At 53.4% G+C, this 25690-nt stretch overlaps 1 protein-coding gene across 1 annotated transcript in view; it reads left to right on the top strand.

Moving 5' to 3' along the window:
- The window catches only part of LOC147729427 (uncharacterized), a 326741-nt gene that overhangs the window by 137995 nt on the left and 163056 nt on the right, over nucleotides 1–25690 (top strand). The window contains exon 5 of the mRNA XM_086959847.1: nucleotides 22452–22562. Within this exon, the coding sequence (XP_086815973.1) occupies nucleotides 22452–22562 (111 nt within the window). The remainder of the gene's footprint in view (nucleotides 1–22451; nucleotides 22563–25690) is intronic.

Raw genomic sequence — 25690 nt, 5'->3', positions numbered from 1 at the left:
CAGGGAGCTGCTGGGGGCCTGCTCAGGGGTGCCGTGCTGCAGCCTCCATTAATAGGTCCTGAGAGGGGCGCTGGAGAGGTGGACGGCAGGGAGCTGGTGGGGGCCTGCTCAAGGGTGCCGTGCTGCAGCCTCCATTAAGTAGGTCCTGAGAGGGGCGCTGGAGAGGTGGACGGCAGGGAGCTGCTGGGGGCCTGCTCAAGGGTGCCGTGCTGCAGCCTCCATTAAGTAGGTCCTGAGAGGGGCGCTGGAGAGGTGGACGGCAGGGAGCTGGTGGGGGCCTGCTCAAGGGTGCCGTGCTGCAGCCTCCATTAATAGGTCCTGAGAGGGGCGCTGGAGAGGCGGACGGCAGGGAGCTGCTGGGGGCCTGCTCAGGGGTGCCGTGCTGCAGCCTCCATTAATAGGTCCTGAGAGGGGCGCTGGAGAGGCGGACGGCAGGGTGCTGGTGGGGGCCTGCTCAAGGGTGCCGTGCTGCAGCCTCCATTAAGTAGGTCCTGAGAGGGGCGCTGGAGAGGTGGACGGCAGGGAGCTGCTGGGGGCCTGCTCAGGGGTGCCGTGCTGCAGCCTCCATTAAGTAGGTCCTGAGAGGGGCGCTGGAGAGGTGGACGGCAGGGAGCTGCTGGGGGCCTGCTCAAGGGTGCCGTGCTGCAGCCTCCATTAAGGCGGTCCTGAGAGGGGCGCTGGAGAGGCGGACGGCAGGGAGCTGGTGGGGGCCTGCTCAGGGGTGCCGTGCTGCAGCCTCCATTAAGTAGGTCCTGAGAGGGGCGCTGGAGAGGTGGACGGCAGGGTGCTGCTGGGGGCCTGCTCAAGGGTGCCGTGCTGCAGCCTCCATTAAGGCGGTCCTGAGAGGGGCGCTGGAGAGGTGGACGGCAGGGAGCTGGTGGGGGCCTGCTCAAGGGTGCCGTGCTGCAGCCTCCATTAAGTAGGTCCTGAGAGGGGCGCTGGAGAGGTGGACGGCAGGGTGCTGCTGGGGGCCTGCTCAGGGGTGCCGTGCTGCAGCCTCCATTAAGTAGGTCCTGAGAGAGGCGCTGGAGAGGCGGACGGCAGGGAGCTGCTGGGGGCCTGCTCAGGGGTGCCGTGCTGCAGCCTCCATTAAGTAGGTCCTGAGAGAGGCGCTGGAGAGGCGGACGGCAGGGAGCTGCTGGGGGCCTGCTCAGGGGTGCCGTGCTGCAGCCTCCATTAAGTAGGTCCTGAGAGGGGCGCTGGAGAGGCGGACGGCAGGGAGCTGGTGGCTGTAAAAACTGGAGGCAAAACGGAGCTGCAGTTCCAAGGGCTGCGGGAGCCAAAGAATGGAGAAATGCGCGGAAAAAGAATGAGCAGAACCCACTGGCTGGCAGGCGGGGTCCAAACTGGGGTGGCGTAGTGGGCAAACAAACGATGGATTTAACCCAGATGTTTTGACGGGGAGAATGCTTTGATTTGTTCGCCTTCCGTCCATCATTTGTTTGCTGTATCGCCCAGGACGGACCAGCACTGGGCAAGAGCAGCCTTGGCAGCAGCGCAGGAGGAGGCGGCCCTGAGTGTATCGAGGGGGAGCTGGTGGGACCTTCATGAAAATGTATTAGGTCTATTGTTCACATTCCCATTTTGCTTTCACCAATTTCCTGAATGGGACATTGGGGCAACCCACTTTAGCTGTGGATTCCTGTCGCTTTGAGTGACTGCCTAAAGCCTGTGTGCTTATTCTTATATTAACATGAAATGCCAGCTGCTTATTTTGCCTGCACGTGGGTGTCCAGTTAGATTGTGATTTATTTTCCGACTCCTTTTTAAATCTGTCACTCTAGACAGCGCTGCTATCTGGGTGCAAACGACCTGTTGTCAGTTTACCAAGAGGTTACAGTGGGGTCGAAGCCCATCCTCTGCCACACATTGCTTACCATTGGTTGGCTTTATTGTCACTCATTTTCTTGCTTCTTGTGTCATGGCTGACCGTGTCCATCTTACGTTTGTCGGCCTCTTTACAAGTATCCTCCTACTAGCGTCATAGCTAGGTTTGCACTATATAAATATCAATATGTACATTCATACAAACATGTCACACTTTCTCACCACACTACTGTATCAACACACACACACTCCACTGTACATTATCACCACTCTGCACTCTACAGCACCACCACACTCACTACACACCGTAGAAACACCACACACTGACTCCACAACACAGCACCACCTCACACTCTACAGCACCACCACACTCACTACACACCGTAGAAACACCACACGCTGACTCCACAACACAGCACCACCACACACTCTACAGCACCACCACACACTCACTCTAGCCTACAGCACCACCACCCTCCACAGTAGAAGCTATGAAGCACCACCACACTCAATCTCTTACATAATTTTACTGCACTTTGTTGCTTTATAGCTAGTTTTGCACTATATACACACCAGTACATACATAGATATCATACACTCATTCCACACTATGCTCCTCCCCACACTTACGTCACTCTAAGATGCCCACACACACTCACTCCACTCTACATTATCACCACCCACTCCTCACTCTACTGCACCACTACAGTCACTCCGCACTCCTGCACCACCACACACAACCCTCATACTACAACACCACCACACAGACTCCACATTCCATCACCACTGCACATCACAGGTTTTTTTTGTTTTTTAAAATGAAACGACTGCTTCTTTAGAGAAAAAAATAAATAAGTGTCCGAGAGAGTTGGCAGTGAACCCCTGGACGATCCACTGCCCCTAAATCTTTTACCCCGATTCCAGAAAGGCAAAGAGTCCCCTTCCTGTTTTGCAAATCAGTTACCACCCCAACTTGGGCATCAGTAACTTTTCAATTGTTTACAGCCGCTTTTAGGATAGAAACCAGTGATACGCATGGATAGGAATCACAATTCGAAAGGATCACCCACAACATGCCCATGTCAAATTGTGATTTAGTAATACATTTTGAAACCCATTTTAAGAGTTGGTAAAACTTTTTAACTTCCAAAAAGGGTTTAGTACAGAGGGACTTTAAAACAGTCACAAACCCACAAATTTAGTGAATTGCTAAAACGTTTTGTCCATCTGTGCCTCGGTTAGGTGGAGTTGGAACGTCGGTGAATGATATTGAACAGTTTTAGGCCACTCCTTTGTTCCTAAACCAGCTGGGCACTGAGTGGTGAGTGGGCCCATTTAGGAGTACATTGAGTAACAGCAGTGAAATGTAATGAACATTTCCTCTTGGGCATATACAAGTCAGAACTGTTTCATGTATGGTATCTTTATGTCTGTATTGATTTGTTTTTGCAATTGTATTCCGTTTTATGCGGGGTGGGTGACACTGTGATATAATTGTATATCGCTAAAATGTTCATATTGTATGTTTTGTATACGACAGTCTATAATGTATAAATGATCATGGTGTTTAAATTATTGTATAGAAAACAAGAATAAATATTTAAAAGGGTTCATTGTTAGTAAATACAGTGTCCAGGAACAAACAAGGTAGTTTGTTGGGCTATAGTCAGTATTGGCGTTTAGTTGGTTGGTTGAAAAATGAATAGAAGTGCAGGCTCCCACGCCTCTGTAACGTTTAGCCCCCAAGTGGGCCGGGTCCCCGAGACATGCTGAATAATAAAAAGGAGGGGGTGCACGGGCCCTGGTCATCTTTGTTGTTGCACGGGCCCCCCTCCAAGGGCTTATGAAGGCTCTGGGAGCTGCCACCTCCCCAAGGCACTGCTTTTATTGTGTGCATGGGGTGCCTGCTCAGCACCCCGAGCCCCAGGGACCATCACCTCCCGAGGCAAATCAGTATAAATAAATGCAGGGGGAACCCTTAGTAGCACCAAGGACCACCACTTTCCAGGGAGTGAGTAGAAGGAAATCGGTGTGGCCTCACGGACCACTGTGTCCCGGGGACCACCACCTACTGGGGCTAAACTGGTACTAATGGGAGGGGCCTCACGTATCCTCCGGGCCCTAGGGAATGCCACCTCCCTGGGGCTGTATTAGCATTTTAAAAGTGGAAGGGGGGCCACATGGTATCCCTGCCAAGCTTTGAACGACCCGGGGACCACCAGTTCCCTGGGGTTGGCCCATCAACTACAAAGGTGGGGAGTCGCACGGACCCCTCTTGGAGCCAATATTGGCCCTGGGAACCACCACCCTCCAGGGCTGGCTCCTGCTATGTCCCAGGATGGCCATCGCTGTGGCTTGGTGTGAGCTCTGCCAGCTCCCGCCAAGTCAGAGCAAACACTCTGTTTCCAGCCAGCAAGAGCAGAGAAATAATCTTGCTTGCTGGAAGCAGAGCTTTCGTCTGTTTCCCTACCCGCTGTCAAGTGAACAGGGAAACAGGTAAAGGGATTAGTTTCACACACAGACGTCTGCAGGTTCAGCAGCTCCTTGTGTGTGAAAGCAATGCCAGCTCCTGCAGGAGGTGGGGAGCCGGTAGGGACCACAGGGGCCTTCAGGCTTCCCCACGGTCCCATTCCTCACTAGGTGATCTAGGGGATACCCAAGGTACTATGTCCGGGCCCGGTGGATGGGGTCCCGGGCCATAATCAGCCTGGGGAGGGAGGCCACTCGGCCCCCCTTCCCCATTCTTATGGCGGGGCCCCAGCGATGGGGTCCCGGGGCTGAAATCAGCCCATGGAGGGGAGGCAGTCACCTACCTCCCCTATTCAAAATACAAAAAAATTAAAGGCTGGACCCCGGGGCTGAAATTGGCCTGGGGAGGGGGGCCGGCAGCCCCCCTTCCCCAATTTAATTATGTTTGGGCCCTGGGGGGTGGGGACCCTGGGGCTAAAACCTGCCAGGGGAGGGGGCCGCGCAGCCTCCCACCCAATTCAAATGTGGCCTGGCCACTCACAGACCCACACAAACACTCACAGACCACCTCAGACACTCATGCACTCACTCACAGACCCACACATGCACTCACACACCTGGTCACAGACCAACCCAGATATTCATGCACCCACTCACAGATTTACTCAGAGGTTCAAGCACCTACTCACACACCCACACATGGACCCATTTAGACACTCATGCTTTCACTCACTGACTCACTCAGATGCTCATGCACCCACTCACAGACCCACTTAGACACACATGTACCCACTCATGCACTCATTCACAGACCCAGTCAGACACACAGGCACCTACTCACACACTCAGTGAGACTCTCATGCCGGTACACCCAGACCCACTCAGACACTCAACCACCCATTGAGCTACTCACGTACTCACACACCCACTCAGACACTCATGCACTCTCACACGCACTCTCTCTCAAAGATTAGAAGTTTCAGTTAGAAAATAAAATAAAAAAACATTAGAAATTCACAAAAAAACGAGGTTACAAGGATGTTATAGTTAGGAAATAGAATTTTAAAACATAGCAATTCCCTGAAAAAAACAAAAGTTACCGCAGGTGTCTCCAACCAGTCGATCGAGAGCTACCAGAAGCTCTTTGACACCTTAAGTAGTTCACAGCCTTAAGATCATTTTTAGGTCTAGCCTAGCGACGCAGCCCATGCGCTGCTCGCCTTGGCGAGACCTATTGTTGTCGGTTTGGTGGGCGAAGGGGGACAGGAGATGTGCAATCTGTACATGTGCACATCTCCTGTCCCCCTATAGAGCTGACATGCTTTCACTTTCACTCAGGACGCTTTCAGGCTTGTTTCCATCTGTAGCCAGAGGCATTCTGCAGGCTGCCCGGCGTCCACGAAGGAAACTCGTAAGAGGCACAGGAGGCAGCCTTCCAGTGTTTGGGACCCTCAGGGGTCCGGTGTCCCGCGTCACTTCCGGGTAGAGGGGTCGGGGAGTGAGGTACATATACCTCTCCCTGCCCACTGGCCACTGGGCAGGTCCGCAGGCTTGATCCCTGCAGTCCCAGGGAAGGGACCGCTGTAGAATATTGTGTCTATTGTCTGTGCTCGTGCGCTGCTTGTCTGAACCTGCCTGACGGATATAAACACTTACCCGCGTGCACGCCTCGGCTCGCGATGCCTGCGTCACACACAGTGCTGTGAATACGGGGTGTGTGTCATACTTTTATCGGAGTTTCTGTCAGCTGACCTGGGTGCGTTTTCTTTCTGCGTACCCACGTGTGTCATGTTAACATGTGTGGGCTTCACGTGCTCCTATTTTTGTCTAGCGTGTGCTTCTGTTTGTCTCTGTTTATGTTTGTGTGTCGCTGTATGTTTATACATGTTTGACTACCTTTCTAATTGTATACCCGGTTGTTAGCTTGTTTTAGTCTGTGTATGCTCAAATATGCATTTTTTCTCCCTTTTTTCTCAAGTGTATCATTCTGCGTTTTCTTCATTGTGCTTGCCTCTTGTTTGAGTATGTTGTTGCTCTCCTGCTAGATATCGGTGGAAAATGTCTCGGTACCCCTCGCCTCGTGGTTGGACCACTGAGCTCCAGCCTGGGCACTGGCCGGGTTGCGGACACTACGAGACGGGTGTACAGTAGAGGGCAGTGTGACACAAGCATGCCAGTGTAACATATTATAGGTGCACTTCATCATACCGGAATCTCAGCATGGGCCGGTTGTGTTATTGACATCAAGGTTAATTTCTGTATTTTTGCTTTACTTGCCATTGTCCACAAGAATTCACCTGGTTTATGGGAAAGCCGAAGATGCGCCTCTTATTCAGCCTCCTTACAGAACTTAATTTGTAAAAAGAAAAAAAAAACTCGCCGCCAGTGCTGCCAATTATCAGGGCTGGCTAGTCTTGGGTCTCTCTCTCCCATCACCTTGGACTTCCTGGTTCTTTGTATGTTATCTGTCATTCCTGCTTTCTTCATCTGTCACAGTTTTCTCTGTGTCTTTTCTCCCTATTCTGTCTCTGTCTCGCTTCTCGTGGGTCAGTCTCTGACGAGGGATAATAATAATGACAGGATGTGGCCTACCGGCTAGAGTGGTCGACGTGAAAGCTGGGAACCGGGTCTCGGCAGGGACACTGAATTTCCTTTGTTTCTGGACAAATCACTTAATCTCCACGCGCCCAACAAAAAAGAATGTGTCCTTGTGTGACACAACTGGTGCTAGAGTAAAGCGCTCTGATACCTTCGGGTCGAGTTTGTGCTATATAAAACTCCCCCAAAAAAAGAAAATACCTCGTAAAAAGTCAATTCCAAAGGCAACCCCATGCCCAATTTAAGACCTAATGCCAACTTACGACATTGACAGTACTTGCAGCTGGCTCCAGTGATAGGTCTCTATTGCAGCCTGTTGAAGGTGTTGACAAGGAGCTGGTTTGTCTGCAGATAAAAGGGCCTGGAATAATACATTTTTGTGATGGATTTTAAAGTCTATTAAAGCAATGAGTTTTATAGTGTTGGACTTGCTAGCGGCAAGAATGAAGCTCTGAGGCGCTGGGGGACAGGGAGTTTGAGATTCGCCCAGGTTCACACAGAGGTTGACATTTTGTACTGTTGCTAGTACTCAGTTATTCCACAATTAGCTCGCTAACCAACAGAATTGGCCTACTGTGGAGTCTAGCAAAAGCCTGCACACAAATACGTGAAAAACTGGTGTAATAGCATATGGTCACATTTTTCTTTTAACGTTAAGGGAAGGCTGTGTTTATTTTACATTATTTTCTTCAGGCTGCAGATAGCAGGGCCTGCTAATGAGCAGTGCTGGAGTCAGATTTATGACCCAGGGCACAGAGGTGAAGAACTGAAGCACTGAGTTATTTAACTCTTAAATAAGTCGTTGTCAACTCAATATTGGAGGGTGAGAACAAAATGATGTTTCTGAATGCTTTTAAATGGTAGAAAATTAAAATGGAAAGTAACTTAACGATTCAGTTAACGATTCATTTTCTTCCATTTCAAAGTGTGACATTTACAAACAGCAGACCTCTTAGAGCTCCCAGTAGCCAGTAGAAACGTTGGGACATATTCTCAAGGAGCTATCGCCGAGTTAACAACGCTTTATCGCAGCCAAAGTTGTGATAAAAGTATTGCCCCATTCACAAGCTGGTGCTAACAGCTCATAGCACCAGTTTACCTGCGATAGCAGCCGCAAAAAACATCGCCACAGATGACCCCCGCAACTATTGCTAATGAGATGCAGAGTAGGCATTCCTGAGCAAAAAGCCGCGACATCACCACGTCACAACATTCTCAACGACCAGCCAGATCAGCGATACGACAACAAAACATGCGATAAGGCGTGTTAGCAGCAGGAAACTAACACCTGCTCTGGCCTGGTGCAAAGTCAGACCACAGTCTGCACCAGAAAAGGGAGCCCAGGCCACAGCCACACCTGAAGACCATGGATCCACTGATTATGCAGCTCGGTGCCCCAACTGGACCACAACACCCACCGCCACCACCCCCAGGACCCGGGCCCCCCTCCCTCGGCCAAAGATATGCCACAGAATCATGCACCAAATAATCTGCCTGATGTCGCACAATCACATCTGGTTACATGCATGTGTCATCACAAAAATGAGCATCACACATTCACCTTCGAAGCAACAAATGAAAATTTATTAAAACAAACACAGAACAGAAATGAAGACACATGGTGGATACCCTCGGGACAATCTGTAGGTCACAGCCTGCAAGACCAAAATCATGATGAGAAGGTGTGTACTCCACACATCAAGGGACAGAGAGAGAGCAAGGGAGAGAGAGATAGACGGACAGAGAGGCAGAGAGATAGATAGACGGACAAGAGGGGGTGAGAGAGATAGACGGACAGAGAGGGGGAGAGCAAGATAGACGGACAGAGAGGTGTAGAGAGAGATAGATGGGCAGAGAGGGGGCGAGAGACACGGAGAAAAGAAGAGAGGGACAGGGAGAGAAAGTGAGGTTCCGTGAATTCTGAACCTGGGTCATAAAGGTCGTGATTCTGTTGCGATTTTGGTAACAGCGAACCGTAAACAGTGAGCTCAGCAAGCATGAGTGTTTTCGTCATGTTACACCGATGGATTCCCTGTGTATTTGAACATTTCGTTCTGTACCCTCGGGTTCCATTTTGTGCATGGCAGCTATTGTGTGGTTGCCCTCACATAAGCCGATGACTGTGGCTGAACAAGTCTTAGCTTGAGTTTGTGCTGGCTCCTGTTTGACCTGAGTGAACTGACCCTGTTGCCTGAAGCTGACCTTGCCAAACCAGTTCTTGCCCTTTAGCTGATCAAGATTAAGGATCAGAGCACAGGACATCGTAAAGTTGTACTACACACAAACATGCCTTATCCTACTTCTATCTGTTTCTGTTTCTTCTTTATGGTCTATTTATGATGTGGGTTGAGGTCCTTTTTATTATGGGTTTGTCCGGCTTGTCTAAAAGAAGAATGTTTATCTTGGGTTTGTTTGATGATTAATTATGGGCTGGACAAACTGAAAAATGGGTTTGCCATCATGCAATGCTTTCTTTCGTGGAAACATGTGAGTGGTCAAACTGTAAATAAGGAATGTTTGCCTGAAGCACAATTATTTGTATAAAAAGGGATGGCTTGCTTTGTAAAGTTGAGCAGTCTCCTGAGAACATACTCCGTGTGGTACTTCTAGGACCTCTGTTACTGGCTGCAGTAAATAAATTTGATCTTTGACGCCACCAAGAAGTATCCTGTGTCTCTGTATTCTACGACAGGTGAACCCGAAGACTTTGGGCGTGCCCCTGGCGCCGCTGGGTTTAAATCCCGGTTCTTCAAAAGTGCAGACACTGCGCACCCAGGCCACACTGCTCACCTGCTGCCACTCGTGTGTCTCCAACCAGATGCCAGTATGTAGTGCAGTTCACCAGGTCCCACATCTGAGAAAGACCCGTCATCTGAAACAGAGTCCAGATACATGAATGGGCCAGTACATACAGTTTCACACAACATCATCGCCTGTCCGCCCCTGTGCACCCAGGCAGATGCACCCTAGCCCCTCCCACCGCCACCAGTGCATGCCTGCCCCTGCGCACCCAGGCAGATGCACCCCAGCCCCTCCCACCGCCACCGGTGCATGCCTGCCCCAGCGCACCCAGGCAGCTACGCCCCAGCCCCTCCCACCGCGTGGTGCATGCCTGCCCCTGCGCACCCAGGCAGTTACACCCCAGCCCCTCCCACCGCCAGCGGTGCATGCCTGCCCCTGCGCACCCAGGCAGCTACACCCCAGCCCCTCCCACCGCCCAGTGGTGCATGCCTGCCCCTGCGCACCTAGGCAGATGCACCCCAGCCCCTCCCACCGCCAGCGGTGCATGCCTGCCCCTGCGCACCCAGGCAGATGCACCCCAACCCCTCCCACCGCCAGCGGTGCATGCCTGCCCCTGCGCACCCAGGCAGCTGCACCCCAGCCCCTCCCACCGCCAGCAGTGCATGCCTGCCCCTGCGCACCCAGGAAGCAACACCCCAGCCCCTCCCACCGCCCAGTGGTGCAGGCCTGCCCCTGCGCACCCAGGCAGCTACACCCCAGCCCCTCCCACCGCCAGCGGTGCATGCCTGCCCCTGCGCACCCAGGCAGATGCACCCCAACCCCTCCCACCGCCAGCGGTGCATGCCTGCCCCTGCGCACCCAGGCAGCTACACCTCAGCCCCTCCCACCGCCAGCGGTGCATGCCCGCCCCTGCGCACCTAGGCAGATGCACCCCAGCTCCTCCCACCGCCAGCGGTGCATGCCTGCCCCTGCGCACCCAGGCAGCTACTTCCCAGCCCCTCCCACCGCCCAGTGGTGCATGCCTGCCCCTGCGCACCCAGGCAGCTACACCCCAGCCCCTCCCACCGCCCAGTGGTGCATGCCTGCCCCTGCGCACCCAGGCAGCTACACCTCAGCCCCTCCCACCGCCAGTGGTGCATGCCTGCTCCCGCGCACCCAGGCAGCTACACCCCAGCCCCTCCCACCGCCCAGTGGTGCATGCCTGCCCCTGCGCACCCAGGCAGCTGCACCCCAGCCCCTCCCACCGCCCAGTTGTGCATGCCTGCCCCTAGGCACCCAGGCAGATGCATCCCAGCCCCTCCCACCACCCAGTGGTGCATGCCTGCCCCTGCGCACCCAGGCAGCTGCACCCCAGCCCCTCCCTCCGCCCAGTGTTGCATGCCTGCCCCTGCGCACCTAGGCAGCTACACCTCAGCCCCTCCCACCGCCAGCGGTGCATGCCTGCTCCTGCGCACCCAGGCAGCTACACCCCAGCCCCTCCCACCGCCCAGTGGTGCATGCCTGCCCCTGCGCACCCAGGCAGCTGCACCCCAGCCCCTCCCACCGCTCAGTTGTGCATGCCTGCCCCTACGCACCCAGGCAGATGCATCCCAGCCCCTCCCACCACCCAGTGGTGCATGCCTGCCCCTGCGCACCCAGGCAGCTGCACCCCAGCCCCTCCCTCCGCCCAGTGATGCATGCCTGCCCCTGCGCACCTAGGCAGCTACACCCCAGCCCCTCCCACCGCCCAGTGGTGCATGCCTGCCCCTGCGCACCCAGGCAGCTACACCCCAGCCCCTCCCACCGCCTAGTGGTGCATGCCTGCCCCTACGCACCCAGGCAGCTACACCCCAGCCCCTCCCACCGCCCAGTGTTGCATGCCTGCCCCTGCGCACCCAGGCAGCTGCACTCCAGCCCCTTGCACCGCCCAGTGGTGCATGCCTGCCCCTGCGCACCCAGGCAGCTACACCCCAGCCCCTCCCACCGCCCAGTGGTGCATGCCCGCCCCTGCGCACCTAGGCAGCTACACCACAGCCCCTCCCACCGCCCAGTGTTACATGCCTGCCCCTGCGCACCTAGGCAGTTACACCCCAGCCCCTCCCACCGCCCAGTGGTGCATGCCTGCCCCTGCGCACCCAGGCAGCTACACCCCAGCCCCTCCCACCGCCCAGTGGTGGATGCACGCCCCTGCGCACCTAGGCAGATGCACCCCAGCCCCTCCCTCCTCCAGCGGTACATGCCTGCCCCTGCGCACCTAGGCAGCTACACCCTAGCCCCTCCCACAGCCCAGTGTTGCATGCCTGCCCCTGCGCACCCAGGCAGCTGCACCCCCAGCTCCTCCCACCGCCCAGTGGTGCATGCCTGCCCCTGCGCACCTAGGCAGCTGCACCCCAGCCCCTCCCACCGCCCAGTGGTGCATGCCTGCCCCTGCGCACCTAGGCAGCTACACCCCAGCCCCTCCCACCCCCCAGTGGTGCCTGCCTGCCCCTGCGCGCCCAGGCAGCTGCACCCCAGCCCCTCCCACCGCCCAGTGGTGCATGCCTGCCCCTGCGCACCCAGGCAGTTATACCCCAGCTCTTCCCACCGCCCAATGGTGCATGCCTGCCCCTGCGCACCCAGGCAGCTGCACCCCAGCCCCTCCCACCGCCCAGTGGTGCATGCCTGCCCCTGCCCACCCAGGCAGCTGCACCCCAGCCCCTCCCTCCGCCCAGTGGTGCATGCCTGCCCCTGCGCACCTAGGCAGCTACACCCCAGTCCCTCCCACCGCTGGCGGTGCATGCCTGCCCCAGCGCACCTAGGCAGCTACACCCCAGCCCCTCCCACCGCTCAGTGGTGCATGCCTGCCCCAGCGCACCTAGGCAGCTACACCCCAGCTCCTCCCACCGCCCTGTGTTGCATACCTGCCCCTGCGCACCTAGACAGCTACACCCCAGCCCCTTCCACCGCCCAGTGGTGCATGCCTGCCCCTGCGCACCCAGGCAGCTGCACTCCAGCCCCTCCCACCGCCCAGTGTTGCATGCCTGCCCCTGCGCACCCAGGCAGATGCACCCCAGCCCCTCCCACCGCCCAGTGGTGCATGCCTGCCGCCGGGCACCCAGGCAGCTGCACCCAGCCCCTCCCACCGCCAGCGGTGCATGCACGCCCCTGCACACCCAGGCATCACTGCTCACCTTCTGCCACTGGCGTGTAGAAAAGAGGAACCACCGCGTGCCGCTGCAAGCCTCAAGCCCGGGGGTCCTAGGACATCATTCCCTCTACATCATGCAGCTCCTCCCTGCAGGCCACCAGGTCTCACTTTTGATGTTGGGTCTTGATTTTGCCATGGCAGGGGACATACCCGTGCACATGGCAGGCTGCACACCCGCTCAGCCCTTGAGGTGCCACTAACTCTGTCACCCGGGAGGCCACGCGGCTGTAGCCCACGCTGACCGCTGGCTCAGGCCTACACTGCGGTCATGCAGGGCACACAAAACCTGAGCAGTCCGGACCGCCGGGACGGGGCATCATCGCAGGCTGCACACCCACTCAGCATTTACGGCGCCCCTACCTCAGTGCACCGAAAGTCACCGTTCTGTGGCGGTGTGCCTTTGCCAGACGGAGTGTATCCGGTGCCATCAAGTCTGTGCCCCACTGGTCATGGACCCTCTATGATTGGGTATCGTGGTGCGGATGCCCTCAAGTCACCTCCTGGCCGGCGGAATATGATGTCGCAGGCCCCTGGGCCCCCATGCCTACATGCACACCACACGGATAGCCCCCGAGAGAGGTTGGAAATGGCGTTGAGCACGTGCGCTCACCCTTTTTATTGGCAGGGTCACATGTGCTGTGACGCGTGTGCTGGATGGGTGTGATGTGGGTGTAAACTAGCTGTGAGAAAGAGGTTGTGGCATGCTGACAACTAGACATGTGAACACCAGAATACTACAGGGGAGCCCTGGCACACGTAGCGTTGTATCCCGCCCCCCTCCCCCTATGAGCGTAAGTGTAGTGGGCTCGCCTGGCATATGCCAGTCAAGCATAAAGATTTGAACAATGACCCCGGGGCTCTGGGCGTGGTTCCGTACGGGGCTGGACAAGTAAGCAACAAATGCATGTGTCACTGTTGTTGCGTTGGTGCCACCCGGACAACATTCAGCAATGTGTCACCCTGTGACCCAAGTCCAACGACATGAGGCACATGGATGTAGGAGGAATTCACTGACCCTACATTCATCAATACTACCACACTTGAAAGATCATAGACACGACACATCTGTGTGATTCGGAATGCTTAATGCACATTCAGTGGAGTGTTGCATCTGGAGCAGTACAGGACCCCACTTTACAATGTTGGCCCTTGGAGGGCCAGCCAGAGTCCTTCAGGGAATGACAAGTCCAACGAAAGAGAAGAGTTCAGTCCGCAGTCTGATTGCTTTGTCATAGGCGATCAAACAGAATATGGCAGTCCATTGTGAGGTCCAAGCTGAGTGTCACAGGGTGCATCTGGGTACAGTGGAAGGTGATGATGCAGAGGGCAAAACCAAGCTGAAACCAGTCATATGGCGGAGATGAATGCTACTGCGTCCTTCTTACCACAATGGCGTTTTCATCCACCTCTTCGTCCTCTGCTGTTCCATGTGCCTCACGTGTGGGTGGTGCTGGCCTTTCTCCAGCACTGGCAGTGACACCTCAGGAGCCGGAGGTCGAATGTCTGCCACACTGTGTGGCACTGACACTTCGGGGGCGGAGATGTGGATGTAGTGGTAGCAGCAGCAGCATGCATCAGCGCCAGGCCTTGTGGCAGCAATGCCGTGAGGATGGTTTGAGGTCATTGAGGAACCCAGCTACCACTCGCTGGTGTGCAGCCGTGTCAGCCGCTCTTTCCGCATAGGCCGCATAGGCCCGCTCCATGGTCTCCATGAGCCTCCGCATGTTTCCCACCTCCTGGGCGAGCTTGGTGGAGCCACTCTGACTAGACAGTTGTTCTTGTCTTTGAGACAGGACTCCGGCGATGTCAGCCATGGTTCGTTAGAGAGCATGGGGTGGACTGTGGGTCTTCGTTAGGGACTGTGGGGGGTCCCTGATGGGACTTAGACACCCACGTATGGCATCTAGTTTGTCTGCCATGCTGTCGAAGCCGACCCACACCTGTTCAGCCAGCTTCTCCTGGCGCCCCAACACACGGCCTTGGAAGGCCATGTGTTCTTCATGGGGGTCCTGGGAGGGGGCCATGGTGGTGGGTGCTGCCTGCTGTGTGGTCTGTGCAGGGGTTGGGGTGTCCTTGTTGCAGCTGGGCTGCCCTACTCCCAGAGGTGGGCAATGGAGACTGTCAATTAACTCTTTGAGGGCGTCGGAGTCGAAGGTGTGGTTGTCCTCTTCGTCATCATAGAAGAGGTTCAGGCTGCTCTGCAGGAGGTGTTAATTGTCCCCCTGGAATGTGAAGGGGAGATGCAGTTTAATAATGTATCCACATGTATGTTGTCACATTGTACATGTTTACATACAGACTGCATGACTGTGTACATCGTGGCTGTTTGGGTGGAGCTGCCTATTTGATGGTGGACAGTGGACATTACGACAACAGACGTGTGTGTGTTTGTACTTGTACATTATCATCTCACATTTCCCTGTAATGCCACTTGTGATTGGCCAGTGTCTACACCCAGTCAGCACCAGTTGTTTTCTGTTGTGGACGTGTTGCGGTTTGTGCCACATTGTTGTCAGTGTTGATGTGCTCTGCATGTTATGTGTGTATGCTACGTTTGGGGGAGTCGCCCCAGCAGCTTTGATTTTGCTGCCTGTTGGACTGGGCCCTTCTGGAAGGTTCACCCCTAAACTTTTTGTTTTTAATGGTGACCTGGTGATGGTGATTTTTGGGTTCTGCGCACTTTCACTGTGTCCCAGTGGAAAGTGCGTGCGCACTGCGAGTGCATGAGGTGAGAAAGGCCTGCCCTCCCATAGGAATGCATGGGAAATGTATGTGTCCCTGGTAGTTCCTGATGCGTGAGGTGTGCATGCTAGAGTTTGGTATGTGCAAACTTGTGTGATTGAATGCTTCGCAATGATGTATGTGGCATGATTGTGTCTTGTGCGGAAGTGCCACTTCTAGGAGTTGGCATATTAGTGTAAAATATGCCTGGCGTGTGATTGGCTGGAGCTAGCTGGTGAGCCTGGCTCCAGGAAGTCTGGATGGGTCTGCCGGGTGGTGAGTGTGAGATTAGCATGCTGATGGCTGGGGAGGAGTGCACCCGTGTCCTGAATGAGGCTGGGTTTTCCCCACACAATGCTGGCTCCGCCCCAGGTGGTGCGACTGATGACCCAAGCCCTGCCAGTGAATAGAGAGGGTGGTTGAGCACATCAACAGTGCTTACAGACCAGCTGTGACTGGTTCTTCCCCCACCCTGCCCAAAGACAAAGGATTGACCTGTATAAAAATGGGGCTGTGTCCCCATAGAAGGTGTTCTCTTCCAGGATCCTGATAGGAGGGGGCTGCTGCTGTTGGGGCCCAGGAGGGACCGCCATGGGGGCTGTCTCCTGCCCTGTGCGCTGGCGCCTCGGCCCTGCATGCCCCTCCTGATGCCCAGGACCTTCTGCTGTGCCTTTGTCCTTGTCCCAGGGCTGTGGCTGCCCCTAGCGACTCAGCCTGTTCTCAGGACACCCCCGCGCCGCACGGCCACCAGCTGTTGTGTGTGCAACTCGCCTCACTGAGCCTGCCTCGCCGACCCCGCCCCCCGCCGTATTTGCGTGTACTGTGGATTTTATTTTGTTTCCTTTTTGTTTCCCTGCATCTCGTTAATATTATTATTGTTTCCCATTTGCTGTTTTGATTTTGTGTTATTGCCTGTGCTGTTGTCCTGTCTCTCTGCCCCCTGTGCCTGCCCGCCCCACTCCCCGCTTCCCGCCGCCGTGCTAGCGGCCATGCCCCCTTTTTCTTCTGTGCCCTCCCCGCTCCCGCCTCCCAGCTGCTCCTCCCTCCCTCCCACTTGGCCATAAATGGCGACCGCGCGGACGCGCAGCAGGCGTGCCGATTGCGCACCGAAGGCGCGCCAAAGGTAAGCCCGTCTGCGCCCGTCCGCGCCTGGACCGCGCCCAGCGCCAGGACCCCTGCCCCCTACCGACGCAAGACGACCCGACAGACCAACGACGCCGCCGCCCTCAACGCACTCAATTCCGGCCGGAACCCCGCCTGCTGCCGGGCCGCCCCGAAACGCTTCCAAGGACCCTTCACCTGCGCAACCTGCAAGTTCACCTGCCTCCGAACATGCACCGCGCCCGCCAAGCCAAACCCCAGCAGCGACCTCAAGTGCATCCTGCTCAGCACCCGCTCCGTCCACAGAAACGCCGTCGAACTCTGGAACCTGCTCGACACAACATCACCAGGCGTCGCGTTCCTCACTGAAACATGGATGAACGCCTCCTCAGCCCCCGACATCGCCATCGCCATCCCGGATGGATACAAGATCATCAGGAGGGACCGCGTCAACCAGACTGGGGGAGGCATCGCCATCGTCCACAAGAACACCATCCGCATCACGACCGACGCAGACGACACCTACACCGCCGCCAAACACCTCCACTTCCAGATTCACACCGACCCAAAGACGACCCTCAGAGGCACCCTCATCTACAGACCCCCCGGGACCACGCACACAATTCAGCGAAGACATCACGGACTTCATCAGCCCACACGCCCTCCCCTCCGCCGACTACATCCTCCTAGGGGACCTCAACTTCCACCTGGAGAACAACAAGGACCGCAACACCGTCACCCTGCTGGACAACCTCGCCAACCTCGGACTCAAGCAACTGGTCAACACCCCCACCCACTACGCCGGCCACACGCTTGACCCCGTCTTCTCATCCAGCAAGCACATCTCCTTCAGCCACTCCACCGGACTTCACTGGACCGACCACAGCTCCGTCCACTTCAGCTTCAGAAAAACCACTACCCACCACCACCCGCAACAGGTTCCTCACAGAAGCTGGAGCAAGATCACCGACGACCAGCTCACCACCTCCCTCAGCCAGAATCCACCTGCCAGCACACCGGACCTCAACGAAGCAGCCCGCAACTTCACGCAGTGGCTGACCGCCTGCGCCGACGACCTCGCACCACTGAAGAACCCTCCCAGCAAACCCAGAAGCAAGAAGGCCCCCTGGTTCACCGACGAACTCAAGGACTCCAAGAAGACCTGCCGCACCCTCGAGAAAGCCTGGCTCCTCGACCGGACCACTGACAACATGACCGCCCTCAAACACGCAACCCGCAAGCACCACCAGCTCATCCGCACCACCAAGAAGAAATCACTGAAGGATCGACTGGACAACAACGCCCACGACAGCAAGGAACTCTTCAGCATCGTCAAGGAGTTCTCCAACCCCAGCACCGGCAACAACAACATCACCCCTTCACAAGATCTCTGCGACTCCCTCGCCTCGTTCTTCCACCGCAAGATTGCCGACATCCACAACAGCTTCGGCGCACCATCCTCGCACCCAACCGTCGAACCAACGCACCCCACCGCCATCCTCCACACCTGGACCGCAGTGACCACCGAAGACACAGCCCGCACGATGAACACCATCTACTCCGGATCTCCGACTGACCCCTGCCCCCACCACGTCTTCAAGAAGGCCGACTCCACCATCGCACCCCAACTCCGAGATGCCATCAACACCTCCTTCGACACCGCCACCTTCTCGGAGAGCTGGAAGCATGCCGAGCTCAGCGCCCTACTGAAGAAACCAACAGCGGACCCCACCGACCTCAAAAACTTCCGCCCCATCTCGCTCCTCCCTTTTCCTGCCAAAGTCATCGAGAAGATCACCAACAGACAGCTTGCCGCCTTCCTCAAGACGAATGGATCCCTCGACCCCTCGCAGTCCGGCTTCAGAGCCAACCACAGCACCGAGACCGCCCTCATCGCAGCCACCGACGACATCCGAGCCCTTCTCGACAACGGGGAAACAGCGGCACTCATCCTCCTATATATTCCTTCGACTCCTCTCTCCGCCTTTCTTTTCCAGCGGAAGTCACGGCACAACAGCAGGTAGATTAATATAAATTATTTATTTTCAAATCACCATGTGCAAAACGTGCAAGAACAGGACGGCCTACGCGTTTCAGCTACAATTAGCCTTCAACTGGAGCATAGAGTCCCAGGCGTCTAGTAAGTTTATATAAAGTGCTCAGTGATCGTACCCTTCTTTGTGTCAATAATATTCTAGACTGTTAACCTCATTCACAAACTATGGCTCACTTCAGTTGCCATTTTGTTTTTCTTACATTACTGTGAAGTACTCTTAAATTGCCACTTGCAGAAAGATGATTTCATTTCCTCATTTTTGGCAGTAAATTTTTCTCTTTCAACGACTATTTCCAATCTATGTAATTCTACAAAAGTGTCATAGACATATTTCATTTCGATTCTACCGGTTAGTCATAAATTACGCACACCATTTTAAAAGCATGTGCAGGACACTGGTGAAAAGGAGTTCACCAGTTACAGGATGGCTTCCCTGAAAATAGGGATGTTTGGTATCAAACGTCTCGTATTAATAGGCACACACAGATGGCAGTGTCAGATTAAGTGATACCTGTACATAGAGGGCACCTTAGAGGTGCCCCCTGAAAACCTGCCAGCTACTGGTGTGTCGACTGACTGGTTTTCGCCAACCTGCCACCAGAGAAGAGTTTGTGACCCCTAAGAGAGAGGGCCTTTGTTCTCAGGAGTCCAGAAACAAAGCCTGCTCAGGCAGAGGGTGGTTTCACCCCCCGCCCACACAATAACATAACATAACATGAGTATTTGTAAAGCGCACGTTCACCACTACGGGCCTCTTGGCGCTGAAATAACAGATGTTTGTTGTTACCCAACTCAATGGTACTCATTTTATCGACCCCAAATGGATGAAAGGCTGAGTGGACCCGCCGGGATTTGAACCTGTGACCATGAGGTCGAACACAGGCCCCTGCAGTAGACGCATTAGTCCACAGAGCCACCAGACCCGGTTGCAGGTTAGCATTCCAAGTCAGGTGAGCTTCAGAGAGCCAACTGCCTTTGGTATACAAATCAATTTTCTCTCACAGGAGAGAAAGCCAAGCCCTTTGGCACCTGGGCAAGCAGGAAAATTAGCTGGTCTTATAGGAGTGTCCACCCTCAGGCTAGTGCTGCTACTGCGAGGCTCCAAAAATTATTTCTTATCATTACTCACCATTTCCCTGAAACCTTTGACCACACAAAACATGCACCAGTGGGGCCCATAACACTGTGCATTTACCTGTTCACTTACACTTGGCTTCAGAGCTTCTGGTGAATCGCAATGGAGAAATGCTGTAACATTTGGTGAAGCGTCTAAAAACCTATGTAATATTTACACTAAAGTTCAAAAGTTTTTTACCATGGTTTCATACTAAACATCTTTATTCAGACACACCACCATAATGGCAATGGATCTGCTAGAACGAAAATTAGGCGTAGGAAGAAACAAAGACCAGCTTTTAATTCTTCATTTCTCTAATTTTATTCAAAGCAAACTTTAGTATGTCCGACATTATGCATTTATTAATTCTTTATTCAATAAAACGTAATCTTTATTTCAAAATGATCATTTTATTAAGAACTCAGAAAAATCACCTGTTATAGAATTCAGCGAAAGTTTAGTAAAGAACAGATAGTTCCAATTCAGTCTCTCTTAACATCCCTGACTAACACCCTCATCTTATCCTAACAGTCCTGCAAAGCAAACAAATAGAAAAATTGACAGAGTCTTACATCCAGGAATCGGTCAGCAAACGGGCAGCATCTCCGATAGAAATTGGAAAGGCGACCCCCTTCTAGCCAAAATCAGGGGTTTTTATACACTAAATCCCTAACTTAATCTATCTAAAAAGTAACTAACATCACCATCTGGTGTTCTGATTGGACAAATTAGGGGTAGATGAGCACTTCCTCACCATTACACCATTTGTTATTCACATGATTCAGCTAAAATATAAAAGTCTTTTGTTTAGACAGTCCGTGGCCTCGGCGCATCACACTTCAGCAGCATTGCCCTTCTTTCTCATGGTTTGGGCATCCGATCATTCATGTTTGACACCCATCCTAGGTTCTGGGTGAGGTAGCCTTGAACTCTCCCTCAAGCTTTGTCAGCTCACTCGCGCTGGCAGAAATCTTTGACGCGCCTGCGCAGACCAGAACCCACTCGCAGTAGCTTAGAGCGGCCATTTTCTCACTAGGCCTCACAGGCCACATTTTGGAACTATCATGGAAAGAAACACAAATTCATGTTAATTATTGATTTTTAAGCCCATTCTGTTTACCACCCACCATACTAATATTCCCATTAATTATCTAGCAATTAAGCGACATATACGTGTTTATACTTACATATTCAACCCTCTTTCTACACAAAACATGTACAAAAAGCACATTTAAATAGCGTTTTGTTTATGGCTAGGCAGCACCTTAATTCACAACACAATAACATTACATATTAGTCAATATTATTGCGACATGCAAGCAGAGTTAGTATCCCACGTGTAATAATTTCTAAAAAATAATGTGTGCAACTTATACTATGGTTGGTTATTTTCACAAAACATGCAATTAGTAAATATTACGTTATGGGACATTAATTTTGAGAGGGGTACACAAAATGTTGTGTTTGCCACCTCGCTCCATCAGTGCCACCCCTGGATCCTACTGGCCAAAAGAAGAAGAAGGAGATGAAGAAGAAGAAGGAGAAGAAGAAGGAGAAGAAGAAGAAGAAGGAGAAGGAGGGCCGAAGAGCTACGAAGGCAAGAACTGCAGAAGAAGCAACTGCATTGGCACCAGCCCAGCTGCCCTATAAGTGTATTCTCGACAATTGCGCCAAAGTTGTCTCGCCCTGCATGCTACTGTTCTTTCAAAGCCTGGGAGGGCTGTCAACACTTCTTCAAAGACTCAGAGCTGTTTCCCAGGTACCAAAGACTGAGCTGGAAGGTCCAAAGACCCCAAGAACCTGATGCTGGAAAGCACCGCTGCACCCGAGCCGCCGGTTGGACATCTCGAAATGAGATCTGATTGACGACCCCCCCTTCAACGAGGAAGTAGTGGCCGCGATCGCGGGACTCGGACAAGTCCCAAGAAAAAGCCAGAAAAGCAAACGGAGAAAGAAACAGAAGGGGGCAGGGTAGAAATACCCTAACCCCGAGGCCTGGTAGTGAAGTCCTGCAGGTACCACTCTGGGGGCCAAAAATGTATGTTTTTAAACAAACTGCAGCAACTTCCCGGGTGCTCAATGTCCTGGGGGAATTTTTTAAAATACATTTGGTGGAAGGGGGCGCACCCAGGACTGACAGTTTTGATTCCCTGGCCTCAACATGACGATAAATGCTACAGCTGCCACTACATAACTCGAGGACTTGCTGCCTGAGTCCTCAGAAACAAGGGTTAAAGGGGGAAGGGTATAGTTACTGTGACCCCCTAGCCCTTGTAGGGGGAGAAAGGTCCACCCTGTGCACAAAATATATTTTGAAAAAATAGTTTTAGGTCGTCATTGTCTCACCACGCCTAGCTCGCCAAAGATCTATGGGAATTTTCTTTTCTTAACATATTTTTTCCCACCTGTGTAATTTGCTTGATTTTACCATTGAAAGTGTGTGGCAGACTTTGTACAGCAACCATTATGCCTCTTAGAATAATATGTTTCTCTATCCTGTGTTTCCAAAAGGATGTATACCCATTGATTATTTTTAGCAGTAATATCCAGTAAAAGTTATAGACCGAAGATTGTGGGTTCAATGTTCATTTTTAATGCTGTGATGTTTCCCATCCCTGTGAAAGCGTCTGTAAATAAATGTATTTTCATAACAGCGTCTGGTGTCGCCTCCGCTGTGGCTTCAGTCGGCATCAACGAAGAGGGGAAGACCTATGCGCTTGACTTCCAAGACTGCCATCGGAGAGAGTGCTTTACCACTCCTTCAGGTGTGTAGAATACCCTGTAATGTGTCGGTGAACTACTGTTTTTCTAAGTGTGTTTACTGAACCAAACTACGCCATCCTTTATAGCTTTCCTTGGCTGTGTTGGTTTCTGTATCACTGGGTTCTCCCAGCCTTCCTCATATGTCTAGTTTTCTTTCAATTAGAAATGCTAATTCTCTAATCAGATCGCAGAGAGGATTGGTGATGGCACAAGAATGCATGTTATGTGTGGTGTTGTAGATGTACTGAATCATCGTCTCCTCTAACGTGGATGTAGTAGAACATTTCTGAAGGATACATCTAACTACAGATTCCTTACCTTGTAAATACCCCCAGACTGAATCCGGAGAATTGTTTTAGTAATTCTTTGCACTCTGGTAGGTGGCATCATGTAACTCCGTGCTGCCTGCCCACCCTCTCGGAAATGATGTCAGACCATATAATAGCTTCCATGCTTGCGCTCTGACATCTATTGCTTTATTTGCGTCGTGCCTTTTGACATGGATCTGGAATACACTCCTGCAGCTTTTTTTGTCAGATAGATGAGTTTTTCGTACAAAGTTTTTCTCCAGAGTGTGCTAGTCCATGTCTCCTTCAAAGACTACAGGGTTAAACCTTGCAGCGTCTGTCACAAACAGATGTATTTGACAGACCTTCCATCACGTATGTCTCTGGTGACTAAGGTCTTCGCTTCACTCCAAGGCTTGCGTGGACTGTGACTGGATTTTATTTTTTTTATTTTTTATTTTTAGAGTTTTCTATAGCGCGAACTTGAACCGATAAGGTTATCAGAGCGCTTTACATAGCACCAGTTCCGTTACATATTATCACAGCAGTTTACATAGAATCAGTTACATTGCACATTTCAGGATCTTGACCCGTTTAGGTTATCAGAGCGCTTTACATAAGACAGCATTCGATGTCCAGTGCCCTCCTCCGCCGTGTAGCGGGGGACCTCATCCAGCCCTCCGAAAGTCGTCGAGCTGTCGGGACTAGGCTCCAGGAATTTCAGCTGACCTAGGATCACACGCGTTACAAAAGGTGCAAATGGAAAAGAAAAAAATTGCAAATGTACAAGAGATAGAATCACAAGAGGAGGAGATACAAATGGATATACTCTAGGCCCATACAAAAGGTGCAAATAGAAAGAGAAAAATTGCAAATGTACAAGAGGTAGAATCACAAGAGGGGGAGATACAAATGGATATACTCTAGGCCTATACTGGTCAGAGGCAATAAGAGAGACAGTAGGAAAGTCAGAAGGACAGTGAGAGGTCACCAAAATGGTGGACGAAAAACGTTGGTAGAAGAGGCACGTCCTATAGAGATAATGGCGGGGGAGCGCGAAGGTCCGAGTCCGAAGGTTCAGAGAGAGGGCTAGCATAGCCAGCAGGTCCAGGGGGGGGACAGGCAGTCCGCAGCAAAGTCGCAGCCACATAGATCAAGAGGAGCTGGGCAGGGGAGTTCAATCCGGAGACCAGAGGAGGGTCAGGGGAGAAAGACCCCCGGCGCCCAGGCAGAAATGGAGGCAACAAAGTTAGGTTTAGGCAAAGGTTTCCCCTGGCATGCGTTCGTGTCCCTGGAGCCTGTGTCTCCTGTGTCCGCCGGTCATCGGAAGAGTGTCCCCCAGGGCGCCATCTTGGAGTCAGGCACCTTTTGCGCGAGGCAGCGTGGACAGTGAGGGGGGGTGGGGAGGGGCACATTTCTGACCCCATTCTGACGTCTGTTGCGGGCGGAAACAGCGAGCAGCCAGCGATCCTACCACCCGGGATGTTGTCATCGGGTGGCAGATCGCAGAGGCAGATGCAGGCGAGGTTCACCGCCAAGGGATCCATGAGGAGGGCTCACCCCTGCAGGCAAGAGCCCCAGAGAGAGCATGCGGAGTCGCCCCAGGGAGTGGCAGCAAGCGCTGGGGCCAGATAGTCCAGCAAGCAGACAAAGGCGCCGATCGTTGGCTGGGAGTCACATCGGGCCGCCATTTTAGAGTCAGGCAGGCGGGGGAAGGCAGATTCTAGCCGTGGCCACCCTCGGTGTTTTGCCGCTACCGAGGCCCCCGGAGACTATCTTGAGATAGAGGCGGCCCCTGCGTTCCTCAGATTGCGCCCGTCAGCCCTCAGCCGCCATCAGCGTACCTCTCATAGATAGTTGAGGTCCTCGGCGCTCCGGCCGCCATTTTTCCCGCGGCCGTCCTCCACTCGCGTCTCCTCCAGATCTAGCTACCGCGGCGCCAGGGGCGATCGGAGCAGCCCCGAAGGTGTCCTGCACCTTCCGATTCCTGTGGGTGCCGAATACAGCCCCCGGGCCACCTAATCCTAAAGCGATCCGGGACCACAAAGCCAAGCCCTACATTGCCAAACACTGTCGAAAGGCGCATAAGGATCAATCCAGGTCGAGGATCCAGACCTATTTTCATGCTTCAGCCTTTTCAGCCAAAATATCCTCTTCCCACTACATGACGGCAGGTAAGTCTGAGTAAAAGGATAAGGAATCAAAGTATGACTCACCATCTTCCCTCTCGACAAAAGTCACGTGGTCTTCTGGGTGCGTTTTGATCATAATTCCAGAGGCTTTTCCTCAGCGTATTCTGATTTAACGTGAATTCCCAGGTCCATCAGCAATGCTGCTGCAGGTTGAAGCCTTCAAGGAGGCCGTGTTGCGCATTTTTGGCATCCAATGGTGCACACCCAGGCCCTGAAGACTCAAGAACGTCCTCGAGGCAGAATCTTTTCAGCGGTTCTGTCCTCAATGCCATCTGTGCCTCTTGGCCAGTCTGCGGCCCTGACTCTGGGGCCTGTGTCTTTCCCGACTTCATACCTGGTGCCAAGTCCTACGCCCAGTTTCCCTCATAATGCCTTGACTCCCTCGGACATTTGTTCGTGCTTTATAAATTGCCAAATCAAATCATGTCGACTTCGGTGCTGACGCTGCTGAAGCCAGAGGAGGAACAAATAGACGTTTCACACTTGTAAGCAAATCTGGAATGTCCGTGACTCAAGTTTCACCCTTCTCAGTGTCAAACATGGTCGATTCAGCCCCAATATGACTTAAATGGGATCTTTTCTTTTTTCAGGCCCCTCATGTTGCTGCGGCTTCGGGTTCCGATCAACATGATGAAGGAGCTGACAGGGATG

This window comes from Lissotriton vulgaris, chromosome 2_2 (assembly GCF_964263255.1).
Source record: "Lissotriton vulgaris chromosome 2_2, aLisVul1.2, whole genome shotgun sequence".
In the NCBI taxonomy this organism is placed as follows: domain Eukaryota; kingdom Metazoa; phylum Chordata; class Amphibia; order Caudata; family Salamandridae; genus Lissotriton; species Lissotriton vulgaris.
This window is presented reverse-complemented; position numbering and strand designations above follow the sequence as displayed.